The sequence below is a fragment of the Tupaia chinensis genome, unplaced genomic scaffold (genome assembly GCF_000334495.1).
Source record: "Tupaia chinensis unplaced genomic scaffold, TupChi_1.0 Scaffold000094_1, whole genome shotgun sequence".
Taxonomy (NCBI): domain Eukaryota; kingdom Metazoa; phylum Chordata; class Mammalia; order Scandentia; family Tupaiidae; genus Tupaia; species Tupaia belangeri.
Window position 1 is genome coordinate 2,438,725 of NW_006159556.1, and position 13,947 is coordinate 2,452,671.

The 13,947-nt window shown below is 38.6% G+C and overlaps 1 protein-coding gene across 2 annotated transcripts in view; it reads left to right on the forward strand.

Moving 5' to 3' along the window:
• Positions 1–2,919: 2,919 nt before the first annotated feature.
• Positions 2,920–13,947, forward strand: part of FAM13A (family with sequence similarity 13 member A) — a 249,625-nt gene continuing 238,597 nt past the window's right edge. For both annotated transcript variants that reach the window (XM_006143243.3, XM_027769857.1), the window contains exon 1: positions 2,920–3,136. In XM_006143243.3, coding sequence (XP_006143305.1) covers positions 3,062–3,136 — 75 coding nt within the window. In that variant the 5' untranslated portion in view covers positions 2,920–3,061. The remainder of the gene's footprint in view (positions 3,137–13,947) is intronic.

Genomic DNA, 13,947 nt, shown 5'->3' on the forward strand with positions numbered 1-13,947 from the left:
TTCTAAGAATTCTCATTCAGTCAAGATTATTGCCTTACATTGAGGGCAATCATGAATGTTAGGGACAATGGAGGAGGAAGACGGGACATGGCAGAGGGTGGGGATGGGGAATCTAGGATGGCAAAACAAAAGGCAAGGTATGCAGGACACAAAAATTGGGAAATCATTTGCTGAGAACATATATGTTGATGTGCTTGATTGAGCCAATGCACAGTGTATTTTGGATGGAAAATTCATATGTGTGTTGTGATGAGAAAAAAAAATTTATAATAAAAAACAAAGTATAAAAAAAAAAGGAGAGAGAAGAGGATAAAGACAGTAGTGAACAATAGAGAGGCAGGATGTTAATGAGAAATAGATATGGTTTATTACCTATTGATGATGACATGTATAGTATTCTCAACTGAACCGGTCTGGGAAGTATTTCATGATGGGTGAAGTCTTTTTAATAAGCAAAATGAGAAATAGTGATTGATTGTTTAAAAAAATAATAATAACAATTATTGGGAAAAGCATGGAAAAGATATTGAATGATAAAGCGGGGAGATTGATATCTCTGTATTGACTGACATGCCTGGCATCCCATTTTGAAAAAGCAATGGAAGTCAATGTAAAGTTATATGTAATCTAGTGTAATAGAAAGAAGATTATGATGATAATAAAATAAAATTTAAAAAAAAAGATTATTGCCTTATATTGTGCATGACCAGCTTTTTATTTCCCCTCCCAAAATGTTTTCTTTTTAGTTATAACAATGTGAATCATATTATTTATTATGGACCTGCAGACACTGTGCCAGCTGCACAGTGAAAAAAATTACAAAAAGATTTAGAAAAAAAAATTTAATTAAATTTATAAAAAATGATATGGTAGTGGTATGAGTCTAGGGGGGAAAAAAAGGCCTGAAAAGATCTTGGTGTGTCCAGGTGTGCATATGAATTTAATATATGGTATGGATTTTATCACACATAATTGGGAAATGAGAAATTTGCTCAATAAATGGATCTGCATCAGGTGGCGAGTTTATTAGGATAAAGACAAACATACACATGCACACTTTAGAGTTTTATTCTCTTACTTAAGACTCCGGTTGGTCTAGCCTTACAGGCAACTGTGTTCCACAGGGTCATTGCAGAGATCTTGGTTCCATCTGGTCCAGTTGGTCTGCCATCCCCTGAGACATGTCTCTCTTCTCCATAGTGGAAGCTAAGTTTCTCATGCACCCGTATTCCAGCTTATAATGAAGAGAAAAGAGGGAATATGGAGTGAGGGATTTCCTGTTAAGTGCGTGACACAGAAATTGCCCCTGCTTATTGATTTACCTTCTATTAACGAGCATGTGGCCCCATGGCCACATCTACCTACATGAAAAGGTGGGAGATGTAGGCTTCAACTGGACAGCCATGGGTTCAGCCACAACTAAGGGGGAGAAGAGGGTCCATGCTGGGTTGGGTGAAGAGTACACAGTGATGGAAAAATACAATAGGTTGAAATGGGGATACTCTAAGGGTAATCAATGGAGAAATTCAACAAGGTTTGTTAAGATTCTCCTCTATGCCTTGTTTTCAGAGATAAGGATTTTTTTTTCCCCTTCAGGCATAGGGAGGGTATCCCTCTTACAAGGGTCTTCTGACCTACTTGAAGGAAAGGACAGATAAACTCTTCCTAAATTCTATGACCTGCTTCAGGGAAGAACAGCAAGGAAAGCTGAGTGTGACCTTCCTGCCTCTGTGGACTTTTCCCCATTCCTTTAGCTTCAATTATTCAAGCTGTCCCATTTGGGGCAAGCAGGTTCTGAACCTCATCGTCTAATCATCAAGGGTCACTTATTTCTTTTTCTTCCTCTATTCCCTCATTGGACACTTCATGGGAGAAGGTACCCAACATATCGCATAGCCCATTCCCTTTTATGAGATTTGGATGGTGTTCTGCCTTATGGAAACAGAGCCAGCACAATGTTTTACGCACATGAGTGGAAATGAGTGTACTGTGCTATATGCTGTGGTTTGCTGGATGATTTGGTAGCATGGCTCTGCCGTGGCTGTAGTGCTGGTTGGTTATAGATATGCAAAGAATATTGATTTCGAAGGGACGCATTAAAATGGAAGCTGATTTTGGCTTTCCCTTTTTCTCCCAGGGATTTCCTTTAAGATGTAACTTTGATATGCCTTTGTTATTGATACAGGAGAAGTCTTTTAAAGTCAGCTCAAGTGAAACAGCATAGATAATATTTGCCAGCATGCATTAAGTGTGTTAGATGATCTATTTAAAAATGGATAGAAAACATGCAAAGAAAAATAGGATAGTTTCCTTCTGGCTTACCCGAAATTAATAGTTTAGCCATCAGGTCCAATATTGGAAATTGTAAAATCTATCAATTTTTCTAATGACATAGCTTACAAAGTAGGATGTTATTGAAAGGTTAGCTGAAAGCCAGTTTTGCAGAATGTTGATTTTGCATACCACAAATGCTGGTGTCTACCAAGACATTAATCATCAGTATATGTGATTAAGATCATTCAAAAGCAATTAGAAGCAGTAGTGACGACATAAAATAGAGCATTTTAATTGAAAACAATTTTGCTAGAGGGAAGAAAACACTGGTAGAATCTTGAACAATGGAAGAGAGAAATGAGGACTGCCTGCCATTTACACCTGAGCCCGAGTATGCAAATGAGCCTTCCAGACGAGTAGGAACAAGGAACAAGTTTGTATTTTTGCACTCTGGCCTGTTAGCCCTATTCATGAGTGCCATCTGGTGACTGGCAGATTTCTAGCCTGTGTGTGCTATCTAGAAAGTCTGGTTTAAGAAAAAGATGTCAGCGACTTAAGACCCGTGTCACGTGACTCCCTCCACTGGCTGGCTCTGCCGCCGCGGATCAAATTTCACCTCCAGCGGGTCCTCCCAGCCATGTGGGTTTAGCCGAAGGAGACGCCAAACCGCACTTCCTAACATGTTCGCGGCTACTCTTGGTTTACGGGGGGACCCTTGGCCTGGGAGCTGTTTTTCAAATCAGAGCAGAGGCACTGCGTGGAATTTTCGTATTTCGCTGTCATTTTAATGTGCTCGTCTGGGCTCCATCAGTTGTTGCAGACACTTCCTGAGAGAATGGGGGCTGGCGCTCTGGCCATCTGTGTAAGTACAGGCCTCGTCTGCCTTCGGAGGCCGCTGCCCTGCCGGTGTTTAGGAGAGGCCTTTCCCCTCTTCCTTTGGATGAGCTGTTTGTGTAACTTCGGCTTTTCTTTCCTGGAGGTGGGGGGAGATTTATTACTTAACTTACTGTCCATTCGAATGGATAGTAAGGAGTCTCTAAAGTGACGCTCAGCATGTAGTCAGCTCTCCTTTCCCAAAACCGTGAAGGCAGATGCATGCTGAGTTTATGCAGTTAAATCCACTTGATTCAGCGTGGAGCTCTCTCGAGTGCTTCAGACTTGCTTGTCCATACAGAGTTAAATACGAATGCTTAGTGGGAGCTGCAGGCCAAGGCTCACAGCTGGTTTCAGAAAGTATTAAAGCCACTATCAGTTATGACCTCGGAGTATGTGTCTGACATTTTTCTATTTCATGTTCCGCTTTCATTTAGTAATTCTGGAATTTCTGTCTCAGTATGGTTGCTGAGCGTGATGGTGAAAAAACTTGGTTGATAAATTATTTGTGGCTCCTTAATTGGCTGTAGAAACTTCTGATTGTTTTTATACAGTAGCATCAGTGAGCAACAATAACACAAAATCCCCAGGAAAAATATACCTGAATTCCAGAACCAGGTCTTAGGAATTTCTGCCTAACTCTAGTACAGAATCTTTTGCAGTAATTAAGTATTGCCAGTTATGTAATTAATGTAATCGACAGAATTCTGCAATTTAAATTTTTATTTCAATATATAGGAAAAGCATATTATGTATACATACCAATCATACATATTTATATTTCAAGTTGACATTGTATTCCAAGGGGGTATTTTATTTGTCCCTAGAAGTATTAAAAGAGAAATATTATTTATATTCATCATTATCACCTTAATTACGCACTTGTTTGTTTTTTGTAATTTTTTTAAAAAACAACATCCAGATCAGATATTATTATTTTTTCTTTTAAGTTTCAGAAAGACTTGCAGTTCATTTTAGGGTGTTATGGCATTCTGGAAATATCCAGAAGTATGTGGTCAGTTTTGAGACATAGACTCTGAATGGTCACCAGGTGGTGGACTAACCCCACAGATGGAATTTTCTTAGTAAAACTGCTGGATGACTTGTTTCCAGGCTCAGAACTTTTCAGCATCCTGCATGCCGGACTGTCTGTCTTTTCCTTGTAGCCCAAGGCTTGTGGCATTCAAGTATCCAGGTGATTATCCTTTTATCACTCCAGAATATCCTTCAAAATTGGATTTACGGGGCCAGCAGGTCTGTAGTGGTTAAGGCACTGGACTCCCACATGGCTGACCACGGTTCGAGTCCTGTACCTGGTGGCTCGAAACTCACACCCAGCATGTATACATGTATGCCCGAGATCCTGAGAGGAGAATGGAGGAGAAGGGATTGTAGCATGGCCATCCCCCTGGGGGGGGGGGGGCCTTCTCACCCACTCTCTCTTTTTGTGACTTCTCACCTACTCTCTCTGTTTCCCTGGTGAGCACACATGCCCTCTAGCAAAAATCTCTCTAAAAAAAAAAATCTGATTTATCCATATGTAAAATACTGATTTTTATTTTATTACAGATCCAGCTCTTCCACATTTCTAGTTTTGTAGAAGAAACACATTAGAACCAAACGTGTGTAGGAGAAGGCAGCCCCTTGACCTGTTTATCATGCAGATTTGTAGTCTTCTTGGGTTGTTCCATTAGATCCTTCCTTCCTGCCCTTGGCCTGTAGTACATTGATCTCTACCTTGACTGAGACGCAGACTGACTCATTCATGGAACTCCATAATTTCCCTAAAGTTAGATCCAAAGTAGGTACAAAATTTCACTTAGGGTTGACAAAGAAAGCTCACAGTTTGAAAGAAGTTTTGCTCAGGCCGTTGAGTAATTCCCAGTCATTCCCACCCTTCCACTAAAGTTTGGTCTTTGTGCTGTGTTGCAGTTTTTGGGGATTGTAGCATAATATGCCTAGAAAAATAAAAGGTAGATTTGGAAAACGAACATCTTCCTAAAAATGTTTTCATGTGTGTGGCAGAAAAGTGAGAACTAAGTCCCATATTGATATATACACTTTTTCTTTAGTTTGGGACTTGTCTACTTAAATATATGTATCAACTGCTTAAATATCAATACTATGGTAAGCTCAACTGAGGAAGCTGGCATATTCTAGGGGAAGAAGAAAGAGGGCAAACAGTTATTACGCAAGTTCAGATTTCCAAGTCGTCATGGTTATCTTCTTTGTAGTTCCTAGTTTGATGTTTGGCGTTAAATTCATTTTATACTGATTACATTTAAGTTTTGTTTTTTTTTAAAGATTTGTTTTTTTCCATTTGTTATTTTTTTTTAATTTGACCAGAGAGAGAGATAGAGAAAGGGAAAGGGAGAAAACAAGCCACCAGGTCTAGGACTCAGACCATGACTGGCCGTGTGAGAATCCAGAGCCTTTAACCACCACGCCACCTGCCAGTTCCTGAATTTAAGTTTTCTGAATGCCATGGTGAATTTCTTGATTTTTAAAAGAACCTGCTATTTTTTTATTTGGAGTTTTAGAAAAAATATGGACTTTTTAGCCTTACATGACAAGTCCTAACTTTGTCACTGACTACACTTGGGTCTTAGTTATTAATGAGCAGAGTGCTGTCTTGGTAGTAGATTTAGGCAATATTTGACCATTTATTCAACCTTCCTGACATTTTCTATTTATTTGTCTGTCTTACTAGCAGACTGCAGAGTTTTGGACAGAAAGGGTCATATCTTATCTTCATTTCTTGTCTTTTGTTCGGGGCTAGACAATAGTAGTTCAATAAATGTTTGCCTAAAACACAATGGGTAAGTCAGGTTCTAGGTTTATCAGCTTGATTGTCTTTTTCTTTTAAATAGGTCATATAAAGACCCTCAAGAAACTAAGAGCATACCTGCAAAAAGCATTCTGTACTTAAACAAACAAACAAAAAATGATAGAGAATACATGTGTCTATGTATGAGAAAGTGAGAAAGCAGCCCAGCAGGTTCTGGTCACACTGTAATCCTTTTTCCTCTAATTCTCCATCTCATCAGGATCTTGGGCATGTGTACACCTACTGGAAACTTAAACCCCGGCAGGAGTGAAGAATCTGGCTTCCTCTGCCTAATACCTGCACTGTAGGGCTGGTCCAGTGTTCTATCTTGTGTTGTGTTGTGTTGTACTGTGCTGTTATTTTTTTTTTTTCCTCTGAGTCTCCAACTGAATGGTATAGAAATCCTCCGACTATAAAATTACCTGTAGTCAATGCAGGTGACCGCACATCCATCCATCTCAGATGAGATGTAGGATGGTCAGTGCATGGCTTCCGTGAGTTAGGCACATACTCTGCATTAGGGTAATTAGTGCTAAATGTTCCAATGGACAAACTCAGGAATCTCAGTAGTTCAAGAAAATAAAGATTTATTTACATATTATTCAAAGAGCAATGCAGGTTGACAGACCTCTCTTCTATCTGGTGACTCTGGTCCAGGCCAATTCCATCTGTGATGTTCTTTCTTTCTTTCTTTTTAAGAATTATTTATTCAATTTATTTTATTCATTCATTCATTTTAATTTGATTAGAGAGAGACACAGAGAGAGAGAGAGAGGTGAGGAGGGAGTGAGAAAGCAAGCCACCAGGTCCGGAACTGGAACTGTTGTTGACCACAAGAGAATGCCCAGCACTTCACCACCACACCATCTGCTGGCCCCTGTACTTGCTGCCTTAACACACAACCATGAATCCCTCAACGTTACAGCAAGGAAAGCGATAGATAAGGCACATATGTTTTTATCTGTCTCATTCTGGAAGTGACTTTCTTCTCTCATAGTTCTTTGCTTTGTACTAGTCACATGTTCACCCCTGAATGCAAAGATGACTAGGAAATGCAGAGAAATACCCCATGTAATATCTTAAATTCTGTCTCTGGCCTACATTGCTCAGGTCACACAGAGAGAAGGACAACTGTCTCATGATCGAAGTAATAATCTGTTCTCCTCCAAGGAATTATATCCCAGGTGCTGCTGACAGACAACTAATCTCTGGATCAAGAAGGGAGGCAGCCGAAGAAGGGAGACTTTGTACAATAATGAATGGTAGAATAGTGGGGACATCCATGAGCCAGGTCTTCTAGTGCCATGAACTGCTTTGTGTTGTTATTAATGTAATGTGATAATGTCCTTATTATTTTAGCCAGTTTGAGCTGGAATTTCAATTATTTGCAGTCAAGAACATCCTAACTGATACACTTTAATCATGTGTTGACTTGGAGATGCATATCTTGAAATGGGATGAGGCAGGAGCCAAGGGCAGGACACAAGCTGTGCTTTGAGTGTTGACTTGGATAGTTGCTGCTTTTTATTTAATTTTTTTTAAGTGGTTTTTGCCTTAGAGCAGGTGGCTGACTGGAGAGAGAGAGAGACAGGGGAAGTGAGAAATCACCCCCCATGGGGAATGGCCACACCACAATCCCTTCTCCTCTATTTTTCTCCCAGTATCTTGGGCATGTACATACACATGTTCAGTGTGATTTTGAAGCCACTAGGTCTGAGACTTGAACCATGGTTGGCCATGTAGGAGTCCAGCGACATAACTGCTGCACCATCTGCTGGCCCCCCATTCAGTTGCTGCTTTTCAATCTTGGGCAAGATGGTTAATCTCTCTCATTTTCCCCACCTATCAGATTGTTGTGAAAATCAAATTAAACAATCACATGAAAATACATTGTGAGCTATATAGCATCATAAAAATATTACCTTTGTTATCTGACAGGTAACTTTGTGTATAGACTTAAGATGATTTTTAAAATACTACCACGATAGGTGGATTCTACTTTGTCTTAAATAAAATGAAAGAAATTGTGATTTGAAGGGACTATTTATATTATCGGATTTATACCAAATAGTATTAAACATTTAATTTTGTTTCTTTCCACAATAAACCAATGATGAGGTTCTGGAGGAAAACTAGATTAGTCATAGGCAAATAAAGGCATTTTGTGTATTTTCTTCTACAAAACTGCAATGTAAGTAGAATCTTCATTTGTGCTATCTAGACTTCATAAATCAAACAAAAAGATGTCTTAGTTTGTTTGGGCTGCTATAACAAAATACCTTGGACTGGGTAATTTATGATGAACATAAATTTATTTCTCGCAGTTCTGGAGGCTAGGAAGTCCAAGAGCAATGTCCTGTAGATCTGGTGTCTGAAGAGAGCTTTCTGCTTTATAGATGGCACCTTCTTGCTCCGTGCTCACATGGCAGAAAGATGAATGTCTTCTATAAAGGTGTTAGTTCCATTCATGAACACAGAGCTCTCATGCCCTAATGACCTCCCCAAGGCCCCACCTTTTAATACCACCACATTGGAGGATTCAATTTCAGCATACAAATTTTGAGGGGACAGAAGTATTCAAACCTTAACATCTGGTCAGTGACACAGTTATAGATTAGTGTTCAGAGGCTGTTAGAGAGTATACGTTTATTTAAGGGTCAGTTTTCTGGAAGTACGGTTGGTTGTGTGGGTTGATTAAATGTTCATTTGCAGAGCATTATACATAAACTCTAGCTAAAGTGATAGAAACTACAACCCAGCATGAAGTAGCATATAAAGCAAAAGAATAAGGTAATTGGGTAAGTTATGTTACAACCAGAAAGTTAGATTAATTTAAGCTAAATCTTGAAACTGAATTATGAAATCATATTCCAAACAAAGGAAGAAGCTTATGTCCAATAGTTCCTGAAATGAATAATATGAGAAAAAATACTTTGTTACCTGTAATTATGAATTTACAATGGCTTAAAAAGTGGTACTTTGGTGAGTAATAACATAATTGAGTTCATGTAAGTTATATAACTAAGATTTAAGAAAAGTTTGTATCATTAGCTAGCAGGCAGATTGGAGACTTATTGAATTTATCATTCAAAATGAGTGATTTATAGAAAAAGATTCCATATGTTTTTAGTTTACTCTACCTTTGTATTTTCTTTTTTCAAATTGCCAGATAGCACATAATTTTTTAGAGAGATGAAAAAAGATGTTAACAAACAAAAAATGTACATGCTGATAAACATAAAAAAATTGCTCATCTCATCCATAATGAATCTGGCATAATTTGAAAGTTTCATTTTGTCCAACATTGATGGGCAAAATTGATGTTCTCACATGATGGCTACCAAACCGTAAACCACTACAGCATCTTTGTAGGACAACGTGACAATATCTATCAACATTCATAGTTTATATTTTTGTTAAGCTAGTCATTTTATCTCCAGGAATTTATCTTTCAGGCACCTGCATAATTATGTAAAAATGTTCAAGAATGTTCATTGCTGCAATATTTGTAATTGTAAGAACTATAAATAACCTAAACATCAGTAAATAGGACATTAATTATATCAATTAAAATATGTTTTAGAACATTAAACAACTCTATGTGCCACTATGGAGAGATCTCCAAAATAAATCAAGTATTTATCACAGCAAAATTAGAAATTGTTTAGTTTAATTCTCTTTTTCTAAAAAAAGACTGCTTACATAAATATATGTGTGTGTGTATATATATATATATATATGTATGTATATGCTTAATTATGCATAAAATTTCCACAAGGATCGTTGGAGTTGGGATAGGAAGACTTTTCAGTTTAAATTCTTATGTATTATTAAAGTTTTGATTAAGTGTGTAAATACATATATATGTATATATATTTTAATTTGCTAGAGGTCATGTACACTCACCTCAGGGAGAGAGAAGGAAAATGAGAAAGCAGTACCCACAGGGGGTGGTCATGCTGCAGTCCCTTCTTCGTTTCTTCTGTTACTGGAGTTTTGGGCATGTGCACATGGGCCTGCCATATTTTTCAAATTGCCAGGTCTGGGACTCAAACCACATACTCAGCTATGTGAGATCTAGCTGCCTTAACGATGCTGCCAGCTGGCCCTGTATATTTTGTTTATTAAATCAGGAAAAATAAAGCCAGCCCTGTAGTGCAGCAGCTAAATCCTATCTAGAAAGCTAGATTCCATATGGTAGAGTACAGTTCAAATCCCAGCCCTGGCAGCTTGATAAGTATGCCAGGCCCATGTATGTACCAAAACAGAAATGGAAGAAAAAGGATTGTGGTATAGGCATACCTAATTGAGAACCGCATTCACTCTCTTTTTCTCTCTCTCTCCTTAACTCTTTCTCTCCCTCTCTCTTCCTCCTTCTCCCTCTCCCTTCTCCAGCCCCTAACAAGGGCACATGCCCTCTGGCAATGAGAAAGATTTTGAAAACATAGACTGCTTAGCAAACAGAGTAGTAGGCCTATCTGGAAGAAAAGAGCATTGATTTGCAATCATGGTTGTGGGAGCCGCAAAATGTTGGTGGAAAAGTGGAATTAAACTGTGAATTTTTTTTGGTGCAAAAAATGTTGACATCCATGTACAGTGTTTTCATAATATACATTTTTTTGAATTGCCAGAGGGCACATGTACTTGCTAGAGAAAGAAAGAGATGGAGAGATGGAGAGGGGGAGAAAGCACCTATTGGTGGGGTGTGGTCATGCTGCAATTACATCTCCATTTCTCTGTCCTGCCTGGATTTGGGGTATGCATATACATGTACCCAATGTGTTTTTCAAGCTGATGATGCTGGGATTTGAACCTTGCAGATGTAGAATCCTTCTCCCTGAACCACTAGGCTATGGAGCTGGTCCCCATAATTTGCATTTCTATGAGCTTTATGAGGACCTTTATATAAAGATAATTAGTATGAAATATTAATGTGTGTAGTGTTTGTCTTTTACAGAGACATTTTAAAATTGTAATATGTGAATTATTTGAAATTGTCTAATATATAAAATGAAATAGCCTTTCTCTGCAAATTTCATAGGGCAGACCTAAAGCTAAGTAGAATGGAAGAGGGGCAGTTTCAGCTCAGAATTGTTTAAAAATTTAAACATCTAAAAACCGAACTGGTTGTCTTATAAGAGCATCCCTGTCACTAAAAGTATGAAAAGGGCTGAGTAATCTTGGGTCAACTTGGCATAGGTGTTCCCTCATGGAATCAGAGTGACATTGTTCTAGGATTCTCTGAGTCATTGTGTACTTCTCAGAGTTTGTAGGTATCATCCAGTTATACCTTTTCATTTGTTAGACTGCTGGAAATTTAATACACACAGCCCCTTTTCCTCCTATAGACTTAAGTTACGAATTTCTTTATCTGGAAGACTAGATGGCTAGCCAAAGCCCATGGTAGAAGTCCTTAATTTTTTTTTTTAATTTATTTATGCAATAGGGTTCATGCACTTGCTGGAGAGAGACAGAGAGAGAGGGAAAGTAAGAAACCACTTCCCTAAGGGGCGATGGCCATGCCACAATCCCTTCTGTTCCACTGAGGACCCAGCATATTAGGTCTCTAAATGGGACTTTGTACGTACTTCAACATTTAAAACATCCTTCCATTTTTAACTTTACATTCTGTTAAATGTGTTGAGAAACAATGGCAAGAATAGCCTTTTCAAGAACATTTTCCAGATTTGACTCATAGCAGCCTTCTGCCAGATGATTCTCTTCTGGTTAAATCCTCTGCTTCTGTTAAAACTGCAAACAATGATGAGCAAAGGTAAAATAGTAACCTTAGGAGCTTTCCTCCTTTTCTCCAAATAACCAAAGGATTCTAACTAACATGGGAATGTTTCTGTGCTTTCATGTTTTTATTTTTGCCAGACTCACCATTAATTTAGAATTCAGATGAAACGGGATCAAATGTGTTATCATGGGGCCAGGAGGTAGTGTGGTAGTGGTGAAGGCACTGGATCCCACATGGCCAACTCCACGTCCTGGACATGGTGGCCTGAAACATACAGGGTATGTGTGCATGCATGCCCAAGATCCTAAGAGGAGAATGGAAGAGAGAGAGTTGTGACATAGTCATACCCCCAGAACTCTGTCTCTAGCGAGCACACAAGCCCCATAGCAAAAATAAAAAACTTAAAAAAAAATTTGCTGGGGCCAACAGGTAACAGGTACTGGACTCCCATGCGGCCAGCCACAATTTGAGTCCCAGACCTAGAGACTTGCTTTCTCACTTTTTCCCTCTCTCTCTCATGAGTGCATGTGCCCTACAGAAAATAAAATAATAATAATACATAAAATTAAATAATTATTTTAAAATATATGTTACTATAATGAAGAATATGCTTCTAAAAATAGATTAATTTGGGGACTAGCAGATGGCATAATGGTTATGTTGCTGGACTCCCATGTAGTCAACCACGGTTCAAGTCTTGGTCACACCGGGTGCATGTGCATGTGTGGCCATAATCCTGAGAGGAGACTGAATGAGAAGGGATCATGGTGTGGCCATCCCCTCAAAGGGTGATTTATTGCTTCCTGTCTCTCTGTCTCTTTCTGTGTCTCTGGTGAGAACACATACCCTATAGCAAAAATCTCTCTTAAAAAAAATTAATTTTAATATACTACTCCTAACACAGATTGTTTTTACATTAGCAGAAAATTGTCAAGTACTTTGTTGACTTTCTTTTCCTTTTTTTTTTTTTTTTTTTTTTTTTGAGAGATTTGTGCTTTAGGGCACGAGTGCTCCTTGGAGAGACAGAAAGCAAGAAATCATCCCACAGAGGGGATAGCTATGCCATAGTCCCTTCTCCATTCTTCTAGGATCTTGAGCATGCATGCACATACACCTGTAGTGAGTTTTAAGCCACTGGGTCTGGGACTCAAACTGTAGTCGATTCTGTGGGAGTCCGGTGATGTAACCATTACACCATCTCCAGTTCCCTCCAATTTATTTTTATTTATTTATTTTAAAATTTTGTTTATTTCTTATTTCCATGAGTAAGAGAGACAGAGAGAAAGAGCTACAGAAATAGCACTCCCAAGTGGGTCTTGATGCTGCAGTCCACCCTTGGCTGTTAGTGAGACCTAGATCATGGGCAAGTGTGTGACCAGCATTCTCAGGGAGGTCTCCAGACTTGAACTGGGAACCTTCCCCTGTGGGATCCCTTGCAGAACATTGTGTTTTAACACTGTGCTATTGTCTCGCCTCTCTTCTGTTTTATTGACAGCTCTTTTGAGGTATAGTTTACATACCCAAAAGTATACTCATTGAGAGTATATAGTTTAATGATTTTTAGTAAATGTATTGATTATGCAAAAATCACTGTGACCTAATTCTACAATATTCCATCCCCTCAGTAAGATCCCTTGGGCTCATTTACTATTAATTCCCATTCCTACCAGTTTTCATCTCCTACCCAAATCCGGACAACTGCTAATTTCCTTATATATCTGAACATTTGCCTTTTCTGGACACTTAGTATAAGTGGAACCATACAATATATATGTTCTTTTGTGATGGGCTTCTTTCATTTAATATTATATTTTTCAGATTCATCTGTATTTTGGACATGTATCAGTATTTCTTTTTATTTTGAATACTATTCTATCATATGCCATATTCTATTTATCTATTCACTGGTTGGTTGTTGGGTTGCTTCCAATTTTGGGCTATTGTCAGTAATCCTGCCATGAACATTTGTATACAAGCATTTGTGTGGATATATATATTTTCATTTGGGGGGGAGTAGGTATCTAGAAATAGTTCATGTGATAGCTTTACATTTAAGTTTTTAAGAAACTACCAGATTGGGGACCAGCAGTTGGCACAATGGCTATGTAGCTGGATTCCCACGTAGTCGACCGTGGTTCGAGTCCTAAACCCAGTGGCTTAAACTCATGCTAGGTGTGTGTGTGTGTGTATGCCCAAGATCCCAAGAGGAGAATGGAGGAGAAAGGGATTGCAG